The 20,650-nt window shown below is 55.6% G+C and overlaps 1 protein-coding gene across 1 annotated transcript in view; it reads left to right on the forward strand.

The window, feature by feature from the left end:
* Window positions 1-20,650, forward strand: part of RAB11FIP3 (RAB11 family interacting protein 3) — a 100,420-nt gene that overhangs the window by 61,293 nt on the left and 18,477 nt on the right. Inside the window, exons 5-7 of the mRNA XM_062180913.1 lie at window positions 6,542-6,691; window positions 9,491-9,625; window positions 12,362-12,397. Of these exons, the coding sequence (XP_062036897.1) occupies window positions 6,542-6,691; window positions 9,491-9,625; window positions 12,362-12,397 (321 nt within the window). The remainder of the gene's footprint in view (window positions 1-6,541; window positions 6,692-9,490; window positions 9,626-12,361; window positions 12,398-20,650) is intronic.

The raw sequence follows: 20,650 nt of genomic DNA on the forward strand, positions 1-20,650 counted from the left end.
ATTTGGGGAGTGAACCAATGAAAGGAAGACCTTTCTCTCTGTCTCTCTCTCACTGTCTATAACTCTGTCAAATTAAATAAAAAAAATAAAGTCAATGGGGGCCAGTACTGTGGCATAGCAGGTAAAGCCCCACCTTCAGTGCCAGCATCCCATGTGGGCTCTGATTCGAGTCCTGGGTGCTCCACTTCCGATCCAGCTCTCTGCTATGGCCGGGAAAGCATTGGAAGATGGCCCAAGTCCTTGGGCCCCTGCACCACCTGGGAGACCTGGAAGAGGCTCCTGGCCCCTGGCTTCTGATCGGCACAGCTCCAACCATTGCGGCCATCTGGGGAGTGAACCAGTAGATGGAAGATCTCTCTCTCTCTCTCCAACTCTGCCTTTCAAATAAATAAATAAGTCTTTTTTAAAAAAAAAAATAAAGTTATGGGGCCAGCGCTGTGGTGCAGTAGATTAATCCTCCGCCTGCAGCACCAGCATCCCATATGAGCACCAGTTCTAGTCCCAGCTGCTCCAGCTCTCAGCTGTGGCCTGGGAAAGCAGTGGAAGACGGCCCAAGTGCTTGGGTCCCTGCACCCACATGGGAGACCCAGAGACAAGCTCTTGGCTCCTGGCTTCGGATCGGCACAGTCCGACCATTGCAGCCATCTGGGGAGTGAACCAGCGGACAGAAGACCTTTCTCTCTCTGTCTCTCCCTCTCACTGTCTATAACTCTATTCTCAAATAAAAAAAAAAAAAAACGTTAAAAATTGTCTTTAAAAAAAGTAAATAAAGCTAGTAAACTATGTCCTCCTAATTAAATTTGAGTCAGTGGGGCTGGCCATGTGGTGTGACAGGTTAAGCTACCGCCTATGATGCTGTCATCCCATATGGGCACTGGTTTAAGCCGCAGCTGCTCCAGTTCTGATCCACTACCCTGCTAACACACCTGGGAAAGCACAGAGGATGGCTCAAGTGCTTTGGCCCCAGTACCCACATGGGAGACCTGCATGAAGCTCCAGGCTCCTGGCTTTGATCTGGCCTAGCCCTGACTGTTGTGGTCATTTGGGGAGTGATCCAGCCGATGAAAGCTCGCTCTCCAACTCTGCCTTTCAAGTAAATAAAGCAAAGCTTTTTAAAAAGTTAATCAAAGGAACCCTTCAAAATGCCAAACCTGGAAAGCTTGTCCAGGGAAGCTCTCAGACTGGGCCGTCCATGCGGGAGGACCAGCAGTGTGCCCTGCAGTTGGGCTGTCATGCGCGATCTCCCTTGAGTTCTCTGTTCTCTCACTGGCTTTTGGGAAGTATTTGTCTTCTGGGGGCAAATTCTGAGAGTGCTTCACATTTGTGGAAAATGAAATTAAAAGATAGGTTTATTTTGGTGCAAAAACTTTTTTGGAAATCCATGCATATGAAGAGTCTTCAGAAGTTGATGGCGGGGCCAGTGTGGTGGCATAGTGGGTGAAGCCACCACCTGCAATGCCAGCATCCTGTGTGGGCACTGGTACGATCCCAGCTGCTCCACTTCCAATGCAGCACCTGGAAAAAGCAGTGGAAGATGGCTCCGTCCCTGGGCCCCTGCACCTGTGTGGGAGATACAGATGACGCCCTGGACACTGTAGTCATTTGGGGAGTGAATCAGTGGGTGGAAGACCTCTGTCCCTCTCTCTGGCTGTAACTCTGCCTTTTGAATAAATAAAATACATCTCTTTTTAAGAAAAGTTGATGGAAATGTATAGAATGAGAAAACTATGCAGGGATGTCCAACATGCTTTGCATCAGAGTGAACATCCTCTGTTCCATAGTCCACTAACATTTTGAAATGCCCTTGCATTTTTTATCAAGATTTGTTATTTGAAATGCAGAAAGAGGGAGACAGACAGACAGACAGACAGAGGATGGGGAGGATTAGCGTTACCATCCGTCTTTGAATCTTTCCCCAGGTGGCTCAGGGCTAGGGCTGGCTCAGGCCAGCGCCAGGATGGCTCCATCCTTGTCTCCCACGTGGCTGGGAGGAAGCCGAGCACTGGGCCGTCATGCGCTGCCTCCCAGGTGCATTAGCAGGGAGCTGGGTCTGAGGTGGAGCAGCTGCGCTCAGACTGGTGCTCTGGTGTGTGACGTCAGACAAGAGGCGTCACCCACCATGCCATAATGCTGACTCCACCGTTGTATTCTTGAAGAGCTGATTATGAGCCAGTGTGACCCTACTTTGTGTGGACTCCACGTAGGAAGTATGCCCAGTGTGCTTGTGGGATGTCCATTCATGGAGCCCAGGCTGTGTGGCCTGGGCCTGTTGGTCCCCAAAGTGAAATGTGTGGCTTCATCTTGCATCACACACAGGAAAAGTCACCTGTAAGGAATAGGGTGGGGAGCGGTGGTGGAGCAGGTTCCCTGCCAGTAGAAGCCGGTCTGTTCCCAGCACCTGTCCCAGCAGGCACGCAGCCTAGCTGCCTTCGCGTTTCCTCTCTGATTCTACCTCCATGGAGCCAGTTCTGTCACACAGGACCTGGGAATGTTGATTTTCTGATCTTAACAGCAGCAAACAGAGTGTTCATGGAACATAATAGCCTGTAAAACTATGACTCAGAAAGGATTGTGTGTTCTGTCACTGTGTAAGAGGGACTGCAGGCAGACAGCCGTGACGTGGAAATGCTGTTGGAATACCAGACTGACGAGGTCATCTCTCTTCCATTTTACCTAGTGGAGTCGGAGAACACGTCAAGGTACTGGGGGCCATGCCCAAGGCCCCCAGTGGACGTCTGAAACCTCAGAGTCTGACTGTGGTTCATACCTGTGATAAAGCTGTGTTTACAAGTTAGGCACAGTGAGAGATTAACCACAGTTGCTACTAATCAACTGGACAGTTATAGCGATTTATCTAAATAAGAGTTATTTGAAAGTTTTCATTGTTTCCTTCTGGAATTCTACGTTCTATTTTCAGTATGCAGGTGACTGTGGGTAACAACTGTGAGCAGGGTGGGGCTGCTGTAACATTGTCACATTGTTCCTTCATTCTTACTGAAAGGACTGGTTAGTAGTGTGAAGCTGGAACGTCCTTCCTGCGCTGAGCGCTGTCAGGTCCTGCGTCTGCTAACGTCTCCTCACAAGCATGGCCCCTTGTTCCCTGGGGCCTGTCCCTTTTCTGAGAGGAGCAGCCGAGGGCAGCGTTCAGGCGCCCTGGGTAGCGCAGGGGGCTCAGCCTTGCCAAGAGGAGCTGCTAGAGCTGCAGGACCTGCTGCGGCCCTGGCGTGTCTAGAGTCCAGCTTCAGCTGCGGTCCAGAAGACAGCTGTCGGGGATCACTCCCTCTCAGGAGGAGGGCGGGCGGTGGGAAGCAGTTTCTGTCCTGCTTGTAAATCAAGGCAGAAGCTTGAATTTTGGGTCAGTGGGCGTGGGAGGAAGGGTGAGGCCTTGGCACAGACACAGGTCTGTGCTGACCCCGTGCCCTACCACACGGGGCTGCTGCGCACGTCACATACAGCGGGGGCTTCACAAGTCCGTGAAAATACAGTTTGAGAAAACTAGACCTCGATTTCTTTTTTGCACCAAAATAAACTTGACTTTTAGCTCTATTTTTTCCTTACGTTTTTCTTTTTAAGATTTATGTATTTGAAAGGCAGAGGCCATGGAGAGGCAAGGAGAGAGATCAGCCTTCCACCACAGGTTCATTCCCCAAATGGCCGCAACAGCCAGAGCTGGTCGGGGCCAAAGCCAGGAGCCCAGGACTCCGGCCTTCTCTCCCTCCTGGGTAGCAGAGACAGGCACTTGGTCGTTCTCCACTGCTTGCCCAGGTGCCTCAGCAGGGAGCTGCATGGAGGTGGGGTAGGAAGGACTAGAACCAGGACTCCAGTAGGCGATGCCAGCATTGCAGGCAGTGGTTTAACCTGCTGGCTACAACACCAGCCCCCCCCCCGAGCACACTCACATGTGTGGTACACGCCCCCCCTGAGCACACTCACATGTGTGGTACACGCCCCCCCTCCTGAGCACACTCACATGTGTGGTACACGTCCCCTCCAAGCACACTCACATGTGTGGTACACGCCCCCCCTGAGCACACTCACATGTGTGGTACACGCCCCCCCCGAGCACACTCACATGTGTGGTACACGCCCCTCCCTCCCCCCTGAGCACACGCACATGTGTGGTACACGCCCCCCCCGAGCACACTCACATGTGTGGTACACGCCCCTCCCTCCCCCCTGAGCACACGCACATGTGTGGTACACGCCCCCCCAGCACACTCACATGTGTGGTACACGCCCCCCCTCCCCCTGAGCACACTCACATGTGTGGTACACGCCCCCCCCAAGCACACTCACATGTGTGGTACACGCCCCCCCTGAGCACACTCACATGTGTGGTACACGCCCCCCCTCCCCCCTGAGCACACTCACATGTGTGGTACACGCCCCCCCAAGCACACTCACATGTGTGGTACACGCCCCCCCTGAGCACACTCACATGTGTGGTACACGCCCCCCCTCCCCCCTGAGCACACTCACATGTGTGGTACACGCCCCCCTCCCCCCTGAGCACACTCACATGTGTGGTGCACATGAGATGAGCTGGCAGTGCACAGTGTATGCTTATACAAAATAAGTAATGGGAAAACACTTTTTTTTAAAAGATTTATTTATTTATTTAAATGCAGAGTTACAGAGAGAGAGAGAGAGAGAGAGAGAGGGCTTCCATCTGCTGGTTCTCTCCCTCATTGGCCCCAACAGTAGGAGCTGTGCTGATCCAAAGCCAGGAACCAAGAGCTTCCTCCGGGCCTCCCATGCAGGTACAGGGGCCCTAGGACTTGGGCCATCTTCCACTGCTTTCCCAGGCCATAGCAGAGAGCTGGACCAGAAGTGGAGCAGCCGGGACTCGAACTGGCGCCCATATGGGACGCCGGCACTGCAGGCAGCAGCTTTACTTGCTGTTCCACAACGCCGGCCCCAGAAAACACGTTTTTGAAATTATATTTTGAGGGGCCAATGCTGTGGTGTAGTGAGTAAAGTCACTGCCTGAGTGCCAGCATCCCATTTGGGCAACAGTTTAAGTCCTGGCCACTCCACTTCTGATCCAGCTCTCTGCTGTGGCCTGGGAAAGCAATGGAAGATGGCCCAAGTCCTTGGGCCCCTGCACCCACGTGGGAGACCTGGAAGAAGCTCCAGGCTCCTGGCTTCGGATTGGCTCACTCCAACCATTGCGGCCATTTGAGGAGTGAACCAGTGGATGGAAGACTTTTCTCTCTCTCTCTGTGCCTCTGCCTCTGAGTCTTCATAACTCTGCCTTTCAGATAAATCAGTTACTCTTCAAGGAAAAAAATCTGTTGAGCACTAACAAAGTATTTAAATAAAAGACATTATATTTTGAGTATGTTGGGCCTAAGTAAAATATTATTTTTAAAAATCAATTTTACCTGTTTCTTAACTTTTTTTTTTTTTTTAACAGAGTGGACAGTGAGAGAGAGACAGAGAGAAAGGTCTTCCTTTTGCTGTTGGTTCACCCTCCAATGGCCGCTGCGGCCGGCGCATCTCGCTGATCTGAAGCCAGGAGCCAGGTGCTTCTCCTGGTCTCCCATGCGGGTGCAGGGCCCAAGGACTTGAGCCACCCTCCACTGCCTTCCGGGGCCACAGCAGAGAGCTGGCCTGGAAGACGGGCAACTGGGATAGAATCCGGCGCCCCAACCGGGACTAGAACCTGGGGTGCCGGCGCCGCAAGGCGGAGGATTAGCCTGTTAAGCCACAGCACCGGCCTGTTTCTTAACTTTTTAAAAATTCACTTTGTGGAGGCCGGAGCTGTGCATAGTGGGTAAAGCTGCTGTCTGCAGTGCCAGTGTCCCATGTGGGCACCGGTTTGAGTCCTGGCTGCTCTGCTTCCGGTCCAGCTCTCTGCTGTGGCCTGGGAAAGCAGTGGAGGATGCCCACGTCCTTGGGCCCCCGTACCCGTGTGGAAGACCTGGAGGAAGCTCCTGGTTCCTGGCTCCTGGCTTTGGATCAGCGCAGCTCCTACTGTTATGGCCAATTGAAGAGTGAGCCAGTGGATGGAGGACCTCTCTCTCTCTCTTCCTCTGCCTCTCCTTCTCTCTCTGTGTAACCCTGACTCTCAAATGAATAAATAAATCTGTAAAAAAATTAAATTTGTTTGTTTGAAAGGCAGAGATACAGAGAGTTTCCATCTTCTGGTTCACTCCCCAAATGCCTGCAACTGCCAGTGCTGGGCCAGGCCGAAGGTAGAAGCTGGGAGCCATGCAGGCATCCCACGTGGGCGGCGGGGACCTAGCTCTCTGAGCCATGGCCTGCTGCCTCCAGAAGGTGCACATGAGCAGGCAGCTGGAGGCAGGAGCTGGAGCTGGGTCAGACGCAGGCTGTCTGGCGCGGGTGTCGCCCTGCTGCACCCCATGCAGCGTTTCACTGCTGCCCCAGGTGCCTGCCCTGCTTTTCTTGAACGTGGCCCCTGAGCACGAGCCCTCAAGCTGTGGCTCACAGCGGGTCCCAGCTGGAGAGCCCTGCCTGCGCCTCCCATCTGGGCTGCCTGTGGGCCCAGTCACTGTGTCCTTTCTGTGTGCCCCTGCAGGTCTCACCCACGTGGCCAGTCTGTTGTCATGGTGATCGGCAGTGAGGAGCATTTCGAGGACTATGGGGAAGGCAGCGAGGTGGAGGTGTCTCCAGAGACCCTCTCTGATGGGGAGCTCATCGGCAATGATCCTGCTTTCCTCACCCCCAGGTAATGCCTCCAGACCCACACACCCCTTCCCCATTGTCCACAGTTCCCTTTTTGGTTCACAAATTGAAAAGCGAAAACCGGCGTCATTGGAGGTGATATAGCTCGATACAGCACATTCAGAAGTTTCGACCTAGAGCTGCGTGAGCGTGGGTGGACGTCCTCTCAGCGGCCCTCAGATCCCTCCAGGTGCCCAAGGCCTCGACTGACGAGCGTGGCCCAGGACCGTGTTGGGAAACTGTGATTCCTTAGCTGCTGGTCGCAAGTCCCGTCTTTGTGGCTGGCTTTGACGGAGAAGGGCGTCTAGGTTCGTGTCCTTATGACTGCCTGCATCCCCAGGGTCTCTGGGAAATTCTGACGCTGAATAAACCCGTGATAGCAGAAGAGGGAGACACTTGGTCATGTGACACGTGGCTGCTCGCAGGGCGTCTTGAGTGTGCTCTGTCCGTGGGCCCAGGCAGCCCTTTGTTGTGGTCAGTGCATCGGGGGCCATCCTGCCTGTGGGCCCCATGCCTGATCCACAGCCCGTCCCACCGGTCGGTCCGTGAGTTCTCCACCCTTGCCGGCAGCAGAGGCGAAGTATCTCTCTGAACCAGCTACCATGGAAGTCTTCCTCTGCTTGCCTCAAGGCCAGACGACCTTGGAGGGTAGTGCCAGCCCCAGTAGGGGCTGTCTGTGTGCCTGTGCTGTGGGGTGAGAGACCTCTCCCGGCTCTGTGAGGGCTGGCTTTTCTGGACAGTGTCCTGTGAGGGTGGCAGGCAGCAGAGGTACAACGTGCCTGTTTTCACAGCTTCCCTCTTCCAACACGCACTTTTCTGGGGTGTCTGCTGGGGCATTTCTGTGCTTGTGTTTGTCCCGTTTGGCAGTCTCTTCGTGTTTGTTGGGTTTGTCACCTCTTTTCCAGTGCTTTCCATTCTTTTCTGCCACATTCTATGTTTTCTTTCTAATCTTTAAATTGGACCTCCCAGTGAGTCTCCAGCACCGTGGCTCCCGGCGCCAGGACGAGGCTGCCTCCGGCACCCCCCCCCAGCAGCAGCTGCCACCGTGCCACTGCCCTGGGGCACGGCTGGCGTCTCCCGGGAGTGCGTTCCGGGACCTTAGTGATGACACGCCTGGTGGTTTGCCGTCCATGCATGGTGTCTTAGGATGTGTTTGTCCACTGGAAAGGCAGAGTGACGGACAGGAAGACACAGATTCTCCCCCAGATGGCTGCAACAGCCAAGACTGGGCCCGGCTGCAGCCAGGCGCTGGGAGCTCCGTCCAGGTCTCCCACGTGGTTGGCGGCACACACACACTTGGGCCATCCCCTGCTGCCTTCCCAGGTGCAACAGTAGGAAGCTTGATTGGAGGTGCAGTAGCCAGTTCCAACTCCAACCAGCGTTCTGATATGTCCCGAGTGCGCTGAGTGTCCCACGTGGCAGCTTAACCGGCTACACCAGTGTCTGCCTCCATACATGGTTTGTGGGTTTTCAAGAAATTGATTTATTATTTCAAAAGGAGAGAGCGGGAGAATCTTCCGTCCACTGGTTCATTCCCCCAGATGGCTGCAACAGCCAAGTGTGGGCCAGGCTGAAGCCAGGAGTCAGGAGCTCCGTCCTGCCCGTGGGTGGCAGAGAAGCCGAGCAGCTGGGGCCCCAACCTGCGCTTGCGTATGGGCGCCAGTGTCACAGCTGCAGCCGGCTAACACTGGTCCCCACAGTTTGACACCAGTGGTTTCTTCCTTCCTTCCTTCCGATTTATTTGTTGAAAGGCAGGATAGAGAAGGAGAGACAGACAGCGAGAGACGCACTTTCCCAGGCGCGACACAGGGAGCTGGATCGGCAGTGGAGGAGCCGGACTTGGGCCGGCGCCAGTACGGGCTGCTGGTGTTGTGGCGGCAGCCTCACCTGCTGCACCGCGGCGCCGGCCCCGCCCACCAGCGGTGTCTAGAGCGGTGACAGCTGTGCTGCAGGTGGAGCCGCGCTGTCCATCACATCGGTGTCTTTGGCGGAGGAGCGGCAAGAGCGCTAGGCTGCAGGCCGCTTTCTGTGCACCTGGCCGTGAAGGAGCAGGTGTGCACCCACCTGTGCTCACACAGGGGTGCACCCAGTCCTGGAGGGCCCACTGGGGTGTGGGCCTCACGGCAGTTGAAACCTGGAGCCAGGATGGTCCCCAGTTGGAACCTGGAGCCAGGATGGTCCCCAGTTGGAACCTGGAGCCAGGATGGTCCCCAGTTGGAACCTGGAGCCAGGATGGTCCCCAGTTGGAACCTGGAGCCAGGATGGTCCCCAGTTGGAACCTGGAGCCAGGGTGGTCCCCAGTTGGAACCTGGAGCCAGGGTGGTCCACAGTTGGAACCTGGAGCCAGGGTGGTCCACAGTTGGAACCTGGAGCCAGGATGGTCCCCAGTTGGAACCTGGAGCCAGGGTGGTCCCCAGTTGGAACCTGGAGCCAGGATGGTCCCCAGTTGGAACCTGGAGCCAGGATGGTCCCCAGTTGGAACCTGGAGCCAGGATGGTCCACAGTTGGAACCTGGAGCCAGGGTGGTCCCCAGTTGGAACCTGGAGCCAGGATGGTCCCCAGTTGGAACCTGGAGCCAGGATGGTCCCCAGTTGGAACCTGGAGCCAGGATGGTCCACAGTTGGAACCTGGAGCCAGGATGGTCCCCAGTTGGAACCTGGAGCCAGGATGGTCCACAGCTACCTTTCTCCAGCGTGCTTTTGTTCAGCTCCACTCCCCCTGTCCTGTGCTGTCTCTCGTGCGGGGTCACGGCTGCCTGGCCAGGCCCCGCGCTCTCCTGAACTGACGCTTCTCGTCTCTCCAGCACCGGCCCACTTGCTGCCAAGCTGCACAGCATCCTCACTGATGAGGCTTTTGAGTTTTACTGTAGCCAGTGCCACAAGCAGATCAACCGCCTAGAGGACCTTTCTGCTCGCCTGAGTGATCTTGAAATGAATAGGTAACTGGTATGGTGCTGGCCTTGCTCTTTGTTCCGGGGAGAGGGAGACCCACTGCCCTGCCCCCACCAAGGTCCTGCTGCCAGGCCTGACCCAAACACCCGACCAGAGGGGAGCACTCCCAGCCTCCCCTCCCTGCATGCCGTGGGCCACACCAAGGAGCCTGTGCCCTCCTCCCCTGCATGCATGTGGCTGCCTGGTCAGCTGCTGTCTTGGGGGGGGGATCTGTGAGCGCTGTGCTGTGCAGCATGCGGGGGGAGAGTCACACAGACAGAACTGGGAGATCTAAGGACTGGGTCTTCGAAAACCAATCTGTGAGCGCTGTGCTGTGCAGCACGTGGGGGGAGAGTCACACAGACAGAACTGGGAGGTTGAAGGACTGGGTCTTCGAAAACCAATCTGTGAGCGCTGTGCTGTGCAGCACGTGGGGGGAGAGTCACACAGACAGAACTGGGAGGTTGAAGGACTGGGTCTTCGAAAACCAATCTGTGAGCAGGACGTGTGTGCTGAGGTCGGCCCCTCCCCTGAGCTTGCTCAGTTAACACGGAAGTCCAGCTTTGCCTGCTTCTAAGCAGCTCTGCCGCTGTTCCCCCGGCAGCCTCCTCGCGGGTGCTGTGTTCCCTCCTGCCTGGGTAAGCCCGGGCTCCTGTCAGCGGCCCAGGAGAGCTCTGTGTGCTGGCCCCGCACAGCCTCGGCACCTGTGGGGTTGGCACACACTGGGGGGGGGGGGTCTTGAGAGGAGACGGGCCAGCGGAATTGAGCGGGGCACAGGCTCCTGTGTTCACAGGTTCTCGGAAACCTTTGACCTGTCCGGAGGAAGCTGCCCTACGTCTGCCTCCACGCCTTTAGGGCTTGGGCCAAGGCTGGGTCCCGCTGTCGACAGCCCGGCTGTGCTGCTGTCCCGCCTCAGCTCCAGCTTGGTGCATTTTCCTGGTGTTGTGTGCAACACTGCAAAACACGCCACCCCCAGCAAGTGGCGGTCAGGGGGGTGGGACAGGCTCAGCATTCACAGGCCATCCAGAGCCTGTGAGGGAACCTGGCATCTGGCAAGGCCAAGGACCACAGAAGACTGGCTTTCACTGGCTGTGTGGTTCACCTGGGCATGAGGTTCTTCCCGTGAGGCGATACGCCCTCCTCCTGGTAGTTCGGGAGTGAGGTATGTCGTCGCTGTGTGTGAAGGTTGACTCGGAGACACACGTCGCATCTCATTCTCTCCGGAGAGGCAGTCTGTTTCCACATTGAGAACCTGCCCTGGGTGGCATGGTCAGACCCTGCGAGGCCCTGTGGGTGCAGAGCATGGACTAGGATGTGGCTGAGTTTGGCCAGCAAGTCCTGTGGGGCTCACATGCACTTTCGGCACCCCTTTCCATAAGAGGCTGTTCCAAGGTAGGTATGTTTGTACTAAAGTCAGCAGAGTTAAGACACACGGCTTTGAGTCAGAAAACTCCCCGAAGCGCTCAGTGGAGGCGGTCTGAGCCCGCTCTGGTTTTCTGCATGGAGTCAGAGTCAACTTACCTGGGCCGTCAGGTGTTAGTGAGGTGCACCTGTGGGCCTCTGAACATGCCAGTCGTAGTTGTATTTTCTAGGCTCTTGGGGCGTCTGTAAAAATTCACTTTGTAGAACCAAAAGTCTGCTTTCCACAGTCATGAACACTGCCACTGGACCGCCAGTCCAGTCCTGAGAGCTGGACGAGTAAACGGAGCAGTCTGCCCACCCTGTTAGCTGTGAGGAGGCACAGTGATACCAGGGTGACATTAGATTTGTGTTGAAATGTGTGGTCCCATCGGGAGAGTGGAACCACTGTAATTTGGACAGTGAAACTTAACCGTAAGGAATGACTACCTGTAGGGGGTTGAGGGGTAACCACCGGACGAAAGAGCACTCAGAGTAGAATGGCTGCTCCCCACCTGGGGCTGCCGGAAAGCCCCCCACCTGCTGGGAGCATGCGCTGTCCTGGCATTGTCTCTCTCCAGCGCCCTCTACTGCCAAAACCTAGCATCGCAAAGGAAAAATGCTTTCCCCAGAGCCACAAGTTGGCAGCACCGGTTTCTCCCTGGGGGAATTTTCTGCACGGTCCCTGAGAGATGGTCAGGCACGTTGAGATGAGCAAGCTTGGCTTCCAGGAAGGGGTGATGGCTCTCATGCTCTGAGAGCTGAGGTGAAGGTTGAAGGTGATCATTCAGTGGAGGAGTGGGCCTCACAAGGGAGAGACGAGGTAGGTGTGGCCTCCTGCCGCTGCTGCAGGTGGGCCAGTCAGAAGGGCGGTGTGTGAGCAGCGGTATTTACTGCCCCCGTGGCAACAGGAAAGGCTTTCTACCCCCACCCAGCAGGTGTCTGGCTTGTGACATCAGTATTGTGACCCACAAGGGGTGGAACATTCCTGTGGGGGTCTGCAGGGCCCCCACATTTGGGGGTGACTTGGCCTCGGTAGTGTTTGGAACGTGCCGCCGGCTCATCTGGCACCCGCGCAGTGCAGGCTGGCTGTCAGGGCGCTGAGCCCAGCCTCAGCGCAGGGAGAGTTTCTCTGGGGAGGGCGTGAGAGTGGGTAAGGCCTTGAGAAGCGGGCCATGCGCCGCGCCCCTCACCGCTGTGCTGAGCACGCTCCGTGCGGCTTGCTCGGGAGGGGCGCTGTGGGCCTGTGTGGGAGGGTGCCGTCCCCTGTCGCCTTCGCCTTTTCCTGTTTCCTCCCGTTCTCACTGTCCTGACATGGTTTTCCTGTTTGTTTTGGTTTTGCGCAGTCCGACGAAGCGGCTCTCCAGCAGGAAGGTGGCAAGGTAGGCGGCCCTTGATTGTGGACTGAAGTGCTCCTCTGGTCATCGCTCTAAGAACGTTTGGAAGAGACTTTTCACAGTTTGTGGTTGAAAGTTGACTTGGAGGGATTGGTTGTGACGTTTGGGGGGTTCGGACTTGGGCCTGTCCGTTGGATGTTCACAGCAGGCTTTGGGCAGGTCTGGGTTCAGGGCTGCTGCCCCACTGTCTACTGTAGGTCAGCCTGGAGGTAGAGGCCCAGCCAGGGTCCTGGCCACTCAGAGCTGGGTCTCCCAGGAGCTGCCTGCCTGTGGATCCCCGAAGGAGTTGGGCTGAGGGGTGCCCCTACCCTGAACCGTGCGAGCATTTCTTCGCGTCTTAGTTTAGGAAACCGTCTGCTGACCTCCTGCTGTGAGAGAGGAGGCACACACTGTCCTGCGCTGCTGGTGCGGCTCTGTGGCGGCTTCCTCTGACGTGAGCGCTCAGGGTTTCTAAGCTGCTGGTCCCCGCAGGGAGCTGTGAAAAGCTACCCCGTGTGGCTCTGAGGAGTCTGGTCTTGGTCTGTGCTGCTCCCGCCAGCCACAGGCGTCCTCTGTCTCGGCTGGGCTGCTCCCCTTAGAGCTTCGTGCCCTTTGCTCCAGGCCATCGGGGCTGTGTCCAGCCTGTCTTCCCCAAACCCATGCTTCCAGGTTGGGTCTTGTCTTTTTCCTTCTTTTTGTCTCCATGTTTGTCTAGTACATCTTCCTGTAGCTTCCTGAGAAAAGTGATGACCAGGGATAAATTTCTGAGATCTTGTTTTTGAACTTTCAGTTAGTATGGAATTCTAGGGTGTGAATAATTTTTTTAAATTTGTATTTGTTACAATTGTATTTATAGGCCGGCGCCGTGGCTTAACAGGCTAATCCTCCGCCTTGCGGCACCGGCACACCGGGTTCTAGTCCCGGTCGGGGCACCGGATTCTGTCCCGGTTGCCCCTCTTCCAGGCCAGCTCTCTGCTGTGGCCCGGGAAGGCAGTAGAGGATGGCCCAAGTCCTTGGGCCCTGCACCCGTATGGGAGACCAGGATAAGCACCTGGCTCCTGGCTTCGGATCAGCGTGATGCGCCGTCCGCAGCGGCCATTGGAGGGTAAACCAATGGCAAAGGAAGACCTTTCTCTCTGTCTCTCTCTCATTATCCACTCTGCCTGTCAAAAAAAAAAAAAAAAATTGTATTTATAGGCCGGCGCCATGGCTCAACAGGCTAATTCTCCGCCTAGCGGCGCCGGCACACCAGGTTCTAGTCCCGGTCAGGGCACCGGATTCTGTCCCGGTTGCCCCTCTTCCAGGCCAGCTCTCTGCTATGGCCTGGGAAGGCAGTGGAGGATGGCCCAAGTGCTTGGGCCCTGCACCCACATGGGAGACCAGGAGAAGCACCTGGCTCCTGGCTTTGGATCAGCGAGATGCGCCGGCCGCAGTGTGCTGGCCGCGGCGGCCATTGGAGAGTGAACCAACGGCAAAAGGAAGACCTTTCTCTGTCTCTCTCTCTCTCACTGTCCACTCTGCCTGTCAATAAATAAATAAATAAATAAATAAAAATGTAATAAAAATTGTATTTATGTATTCGACAGGCAGAGACAGAAAGATAGAAAAGCACAGAGAGAGAATTTCCATCTGCTGGTTCACTCACCAGACCCTCCTGTCTCCTCATGGGTGCCAGGGACCTTTAGAATCTTTGAAGGCATGGCTTTTCAAAAAAAAAAAAAGACTTATTTTATTTATTTGAAAGAGTTACAGAGAGAGGTAGATACAGAGAGAGAGAGGTCTTCTATCCGCTGGTTCACTCCCCAGTTGACCTCATCGGCTGGAGCTGCGCCAATCAGAAACTAGGAGGCAAGCGTTTCCTCTGGGACTCCCACATGGGTGCAGGGGCCCAAACACTTGTGCCATCTTCCACTGCTTTCCCAGGCCATAGCAGAGAGCTGAATCGGAAGTGGAGCATCCAGGACTAGAACCTGCGCCCATATGGGATGCCGGCACCGCAGGCCAGGGCGTTAACCCGCTGCACCATAGCACTGGCCCTGGTCCCGGCCCCAAAGGCATGGCTCCTTATCTTTTAGTACTAGGTTTGCTAGTAAGAGATTGAAGGCTTTCTTCTTCTTCTTTTTTTTTTTTTTTTAAGGTTTTATTTATTTATTTGAGATGTAGAATTACAGACAGTGAGACAGAGAGAAAGGTCTTCCTTCCGTTGGTTCACTCCCCAAATGGCCACAACATTTGGAGCTGCACCGATCCGAAGCCAGGAGCCAGGTGTTTCTCCTGGTCTCCCATGCGGGTGCAGGGGCCCAAGCACTTGGGCCATCCTCCACTGCCCTCCAGGCCATAGCAGAGAGCTGGATGGGAAGAAGAGCAGCCAGGACTAGAACTGGCGCCCATATGGGATGCTGGTGCCACAGGTGGAGGATTAACCTGTGCCATGGCGCTGGCCCCCTTAAGGGTTTTTGATTGCTTGCTCTTTAAGAGTGTTTTTCCCTCTCAAAGCATTTTTTTTTTAAGATTTGTGTTGTTTGAAAGGCAACATGACAAAGCAAGAAGCGGGAGAGACAGAGAAAGAGGCAGCACTTCATCTACCTGGCCACATTGGCTGGGGCTGGGCCAGGCTGAAGCCAGGAGCCTGGAGCTCCATCCATGGCTCCCACGTGGGTGCAGGGACCCACGCTCTCGGGCCTTCTGCTGTTTTCCCAGGTGCACTAGCGGGGAGTGGATCAGCAGTGGGGCAGCTGGACTCCAGCCAGCGCTCAGCTATAGATGCTGCTGTCTGTTTAACCCGCTGCCTCACAACATGGGCCCTGTTGTCTGTGGGGTTTTTTTAAGATTTAGTCACGGTTCTGGCCTCTCGGGCCAGGCTGGGGAGGCTCGGCGGCTGGTGGGCTAGACTGTGAGCTCCCAGAGCTTTTGGAGAAGCTCAGAGTTCCGGTTGTTCCGATAGCTTTAGTCAGGCTCGTACATTGGCAGTTCCAGAATCAAAAGCAGACCTGTTTTCCGAGTGCCCAACCAGGGCAACAGGCCTGAGCCAGAGAGTCTGGTCCTTGCGAGCTGCCGAAGGGAATAGCTGTTTTCAGCTCTGAGCTTGGTGCTGAGAGGAGAGGTGAGAAGCAGCCGCTGGATCCGGAGGAGCTGGCTTCTCGCAGCTGGGGTCTTTCCCCGGCGCCCGTCTGGGAGCGTGTGCTATGCAGAGGCTGCTAGACAGTCTGGGAAGTGTCGTTCTGGAAGCAAACAGGTACTGAAGAATGAAGTAAAAGGAACATTTGGAATCACTAACATGTCAGTAAGTCATTGTGTGTGCTGCTTAGCTCATAATCCTAGAGCTGCTTCATTTCACGCCCTCGGTGATGCACACTCAGACTTCCTGAACAATAGTTTCTTTTAACATTAAAAATGCATGGCAGTGCAATAAATAGAAAAATGTGGTTAGGAAAGTAAGTTACCATCACAAAATAAATAAATGTTTACTTGGAAGTCAGGGTTAGAGAGAGGCAGGGGCAGAGAGGGAGAGAGACACCCGTCTCATCTGCTGATTCACTTCCGGAATGGCCTCAACTGCCAGGGCTGGGCCAGGCTGAAGCCAGGAGCCAGGCGCTTCTTGCGGGTCTCCCCCGTGGGTGTGGGGACCCGAGCACTTGGACCATCTTCCACTGCTTTCTCAGGTTTAGGAGCCGGATCAAAAGTGGAGCGACCAGGACTTGAACTGGCACCCATATGGGATGCCAGTGCAGCAGGCAATGGCTGTGCCTGCTGCGCCATAGCACTGGCCCCTTTGTTTCTTACCATAGATTTTCCCTCAAACATCTAGGGTGCTGTTCTGTGTGCTGGCATCAGGACGCACAGCTGGCAGGTGGTCCCTGGCACTCTTGTGATGTGTGTAGCCCTATCAGTCAGCAGGCCTTGGATCCAGTCAGGCTTGTTGGTTTCCCAGAATGGAGTTTTGCACGACTCCCATTTAGTTCTCAGGCTGTGGGGTTTTCCAGTGTTGGGTTTTATTTAAAGATTCATTTAGGGGCTGGCATGTGGGACTGTTGGTAAGCTACCATCTACAGCGCCAGCATCCCATGTGAGCACTGGTTCAAGTCCCAGCTGCTCCACTTCCAATCCAGCTCCCTGCTGATGTGCCTGGGAAAGCAGTGGAGGGTGGTCCAGGTCCCTGCACCCACGTGGAAGACCTGGATGAAGAGCCTGGTTTCTGGTTTTGGCCTGGCCCAGCCCTGTCCATTGTGGCCATTTGGGGAGTGAACTAGTGAGAGAGCTCTTTCATCTGCTGATTATACTCCTCAGGTGGCCACATGGACCAGCTCTGGGCCAGCCCAAAGCCAGAAGCCAAGGGCTTCCCCCAGGTCTCCCAGTGAGTGGTAGGGGCCCAAACACTGGGGTCGTCTTCTGCTTTTCCAGCTGCATTAGGAGCGGCGGGGACATGAACCAGCACCCATGTGGGGTGGCGGCATCGCAGGCAGTGGCGTCACCCTCTGTGCCGCAGCACAGATCCTTCAGTCTGTGGTGTTGTTGCCTGATGGCAGCCCTGTGTTGGGGGCCTCTGCACCCTGACGGAGCCAGGCGTGCAGAGCCTGCCCTCATACAGACGTCTCTGTCGTCCTGTCTTTGGGTCCTCATCTTCAGGTTCTGGTTCTTGCTGAGTTCTTGGACTGCCTCGTGGCTGGCTGAGCCTCTCTTCCCCCTGCTTTGCAGCGTCCGGGCCACGGCCTATCTGTACTGGTGCTGTCCGTGCTTGTCCTGGAAGGTGGAAAGCTGTTTGTGGATTTCTTTTTTTTTTTTTTTCCTTTTTTTTTCTTTTTTTTTTTTTTTAATTTTTGACAGGCAGAGTGGACAGTGAGAGAGAGAGAGAGAGACAGAGAGAAAGGTCTTCCTTTGCCGTTGGTTCACCCTCCAATGGCCGCCGCGGTAGGCACGCTGCGGCCAGCGCAGCGCGCCGGTCCGATGGCAGGAGCCAGGTGCTTCTCCTGGTCTCCCATGGGGTGCAGGGCCCAAGCACTTGGGCCATCCTCCACTGCACTCCCGGGCCACAGCAGAGAGCTGGCCTGGAAGAGGGGCAACCGGGATAGGATCGGTGCCCCGACCGGGACTAGAACCCGGTGTGCCGGCGCCGCAAGGCAGAGGATTAGCCTATTGAGCCGCGGCGCCGGCCCTGTTTGTGGATTTCTGTCACCCTCAGGGTGCGAGGTCTAGAGGAAGCAGAGGGATGGCATCACTCCCTTCACTGGGTGTTGTCTTGCTCCCCCTCTCTAGGGAAGCATCAAGCTCTTAGGAATAACGCCCTGTGGTTTCCCGTCTCAGCGGGAACGTCCCTCTCACCCTCCTGCGGTCTTGTACCTCAAACAGGTGCCAGCTGGTGAGACTGAAGGAAGGCACAGACCTGCCCGAGCGCCACCGCGCGGCCTCCCCTCCCTGGGCTGGCCCCAGGGGCTTGGTGTCCACCTGTTCATTTGGAAATTTCTCTGAGGACTTAATTTTTCCTTCACTGATGTCTTTTGCTAAAAAAAAAAAAAGAAAGAAAGAAAAAGTCTGGGCGCAAAACTGAGGTATCCCCTACAGTGCATTTATCTGATGTAAACACACACTTGCATATGCAGGGTCTTCTAAAGACTTATTTCATTCATTGGAGAGGGCAAGTGATGGAGGGGGCAGATGGGCAGGGAGGAGAAGGGTCTTCCATCCCCTGGTTCACATCCCAAATGGCTTCAGTGGCCGGGACTGGGCCAGGCTGGAGCCAGGAGCCAGGAATTTCTTCCAGGTCTCCCATATGGGTGCAGGGATCCAAGTGCTTGGGCCTCCTGCTGCTGCTTTCCCAGGCGCATTCGCAGGGAGCTGGATCAGAAGTGGAGCAGCAGGACTTGAACTGATGTTTTCATATGAGATGGCAGTGTCACAAGTGGCGGCTTAGCCTCCTGCACCACAGTACCTGCCCCTGTTTATGGCTTTTCACCTGGTACCATTTTGTCATTGAATTCGCCACCCAGAAGTTCCTGGCCCCGTGCTTCAGCCTGGCTCAGCCCTGGCGGTTGCAGCCATCTGGGGAGTGAACCAGCAGGTGGAACGTATCTCTCTTAAAGGAAAAGAAACCTAGGTCACAACAGCCCTTTTGTGTTTCCTGAGAATTCATTGAGCTACCTTCTGCTGCTTTCCCAGGCACACTAGCAGGAAGCTGGATCAGAGGTGGAGCAGCCAGGACACACACTGGCGCCCATATAGGAGGCTGGCATCGTAGGTGGCGGCTTGACCTGCTTTCCCACAGTGCTGGCCCCGTGATCCACTCGACATAGTTGTTAGCCCCTTGCCCAAGTGCTGTGACTGAGGTGGTGGCTCAGCCAGTGACTGGCTGTCGCCTCTGTGACCTGACTATGTCCCAGAGCCTCTCCTCTTCCCTGTGTGTGCAGGACCCTGGGGTACCTAGCCCAAAGCCAGCCCCAGCTACCACAGGAGGACGTACCAGTGGGACCCACAGCCTGAAGGTTGCTGAGGGCTGGCAGTCCCTCCCCGTGAGCAGAAGGCCCTGCTCCTTGTCGTCTGTCTGCCAGCATTTGCTTCCTTCCTTTGGGGTGGAACAGGCATTTCCACAGCCTCTTTCCCTGAGTAGAGGCATATTCTCTCTTTGCGTGGTTTTAATTAAATAGCCCCATGCTGTTTAATCAATTTAATTTAATATTCACATGCCACGGAACCTTAGCCTCATGCAGAGGTAGCCGGGCACTGGGTGCCTGGAGATGCATGGGTTTTGCCTGGCCCTGGGTCAGCCTGTGCAAGAGCCCAGGGCCCCTAGGAGGCTCCAAAGTAGTGAGCACCTCGGGCTGTGGCTCCTCCCTGGGACGGAGCTTGTTGCCCTGGGAGTGGCACCATGCTTGGGTCGAGGTCCTGGCTGCTTAAGAGCAGGAACTGGCCAAGAACAAAGTGTCTGTCAGCCACCCCCTTTGAGAGCCTGAGGACATCGGGTCCAGCCGCAGCGGAGCCATGCGATGAAGCCCTTCTTTTCTGTTTCCCCGTAAAGTATTTTGGGGTGGCCAGCATTGTGCACAGTGGGTTCAACCACCATACAGGTGCCGGTTTTTTGTTTTTGTTTTTTTTTGACAGGCAGAGTGGACAGTGAGAGAGAGAGACAGAGAGAAAGGTCTTCCTTTTGCCGTTGGTTCACCCTCCAATGGCCGCCGCGGTAGGCGCGCTGCGGCCAGCGCACCACGCTGATCCGATGGCAGGAACCAGGTGCTTCTCCTGGTCTCCCATGGGGTGCAGGGCCCAAGAACTTGGGCCATCCTCCACTGCACTCCCTGGCCACAGCAGAGAGCTGGCCTGGAAGAGGGGCAACCGGGACAGGATCTGGCGCCCCGACCGGGACTAGAACCCGGTGTGCCGGCGCCGCAAGGCGGAGGATTAGCCTAGTGAGCCGCGGCGCCGGCTACAGGTGCCGTTTTAAGTCCCGGCTGCTCCTCTTCCAATCCAGCTCCCTGCTAATGCACCTGGGAAAGCAGCGGAGGAGGCCCAGGCACAACCCGCCGGGAGGAGTCCCTGGCTCCTGGCTTCAGGCTTCAGTCTGCTCCAGCCCTAGCTGTTGGAAGAATTTGGAGTGAACCAGTGGATGGAAGATAACTCTTTCTCTCTCTCTGCCCGCCCCTCTCTCTTTCTCTCTCTCTCTCTCTCTGTCTCTCTGTCTCTCTGTCTCTCTCTCTGTTTGTCTGTCTGTCTCTAACTCTGCCATTCAAGTGAATAAATAAATCTTTTTCAAAAGAAAGTATTTTTCAATTTATTCATTTATTTTTAAAGATTCATTTATTTGGGCTGGCACCGCGGCTCACTAGGCTAATCGTCCGCCTGAGGTGCTGGCACCCCGGGTTCTAGTCCTGGTTGAGGCGCCGGTTCTGTCCCGGTTGCTCCTCTTCCAGTCCAGCTCTCTGCTTTGGCCCAGGAGGGCAGTGGAGGATGGCCCAAGTGCTTGGGTCCTGCACCCGCATGGGAGACCAGGAGGAAGCATCTGGCTCCCGGCTTTGGATCGGCACAGCGCGCCGACCGTGGCAGCCATTTGGGGAGTGAACCAATGGAAGAAAGACCTTTCTGTCTGTCTCTCTCTCTCACTGTCTAACTCTGCCTGTCCAAAAAAAAAAAAATTCATTTATTTGAAAGGCAAAGTTACAGAGAGGTAGACGCAGAGAGAGAGAGAGAGAGAGAGAGGGAGGGAGGTCGGTCTTCCATGTACTGGTTCACTCCCTAGATGGCTGCATCGGCTGAAGCCAAGAACCAGGAGCT

This window comes from Lepus europaeus, chromosome 21 (assembly GCF_033115175.1).
Source record: "Lepus europaeus isolate LE1 chromosome 21, mLepTim1.pri, whole genome shotgun sequence".
NCBI classification, from domain to species: Eukaryota; Metazoa; Chordata; class Mammalia; order Lagomorpha; family Leporidae; genus Lepus; species Lepus europaeus.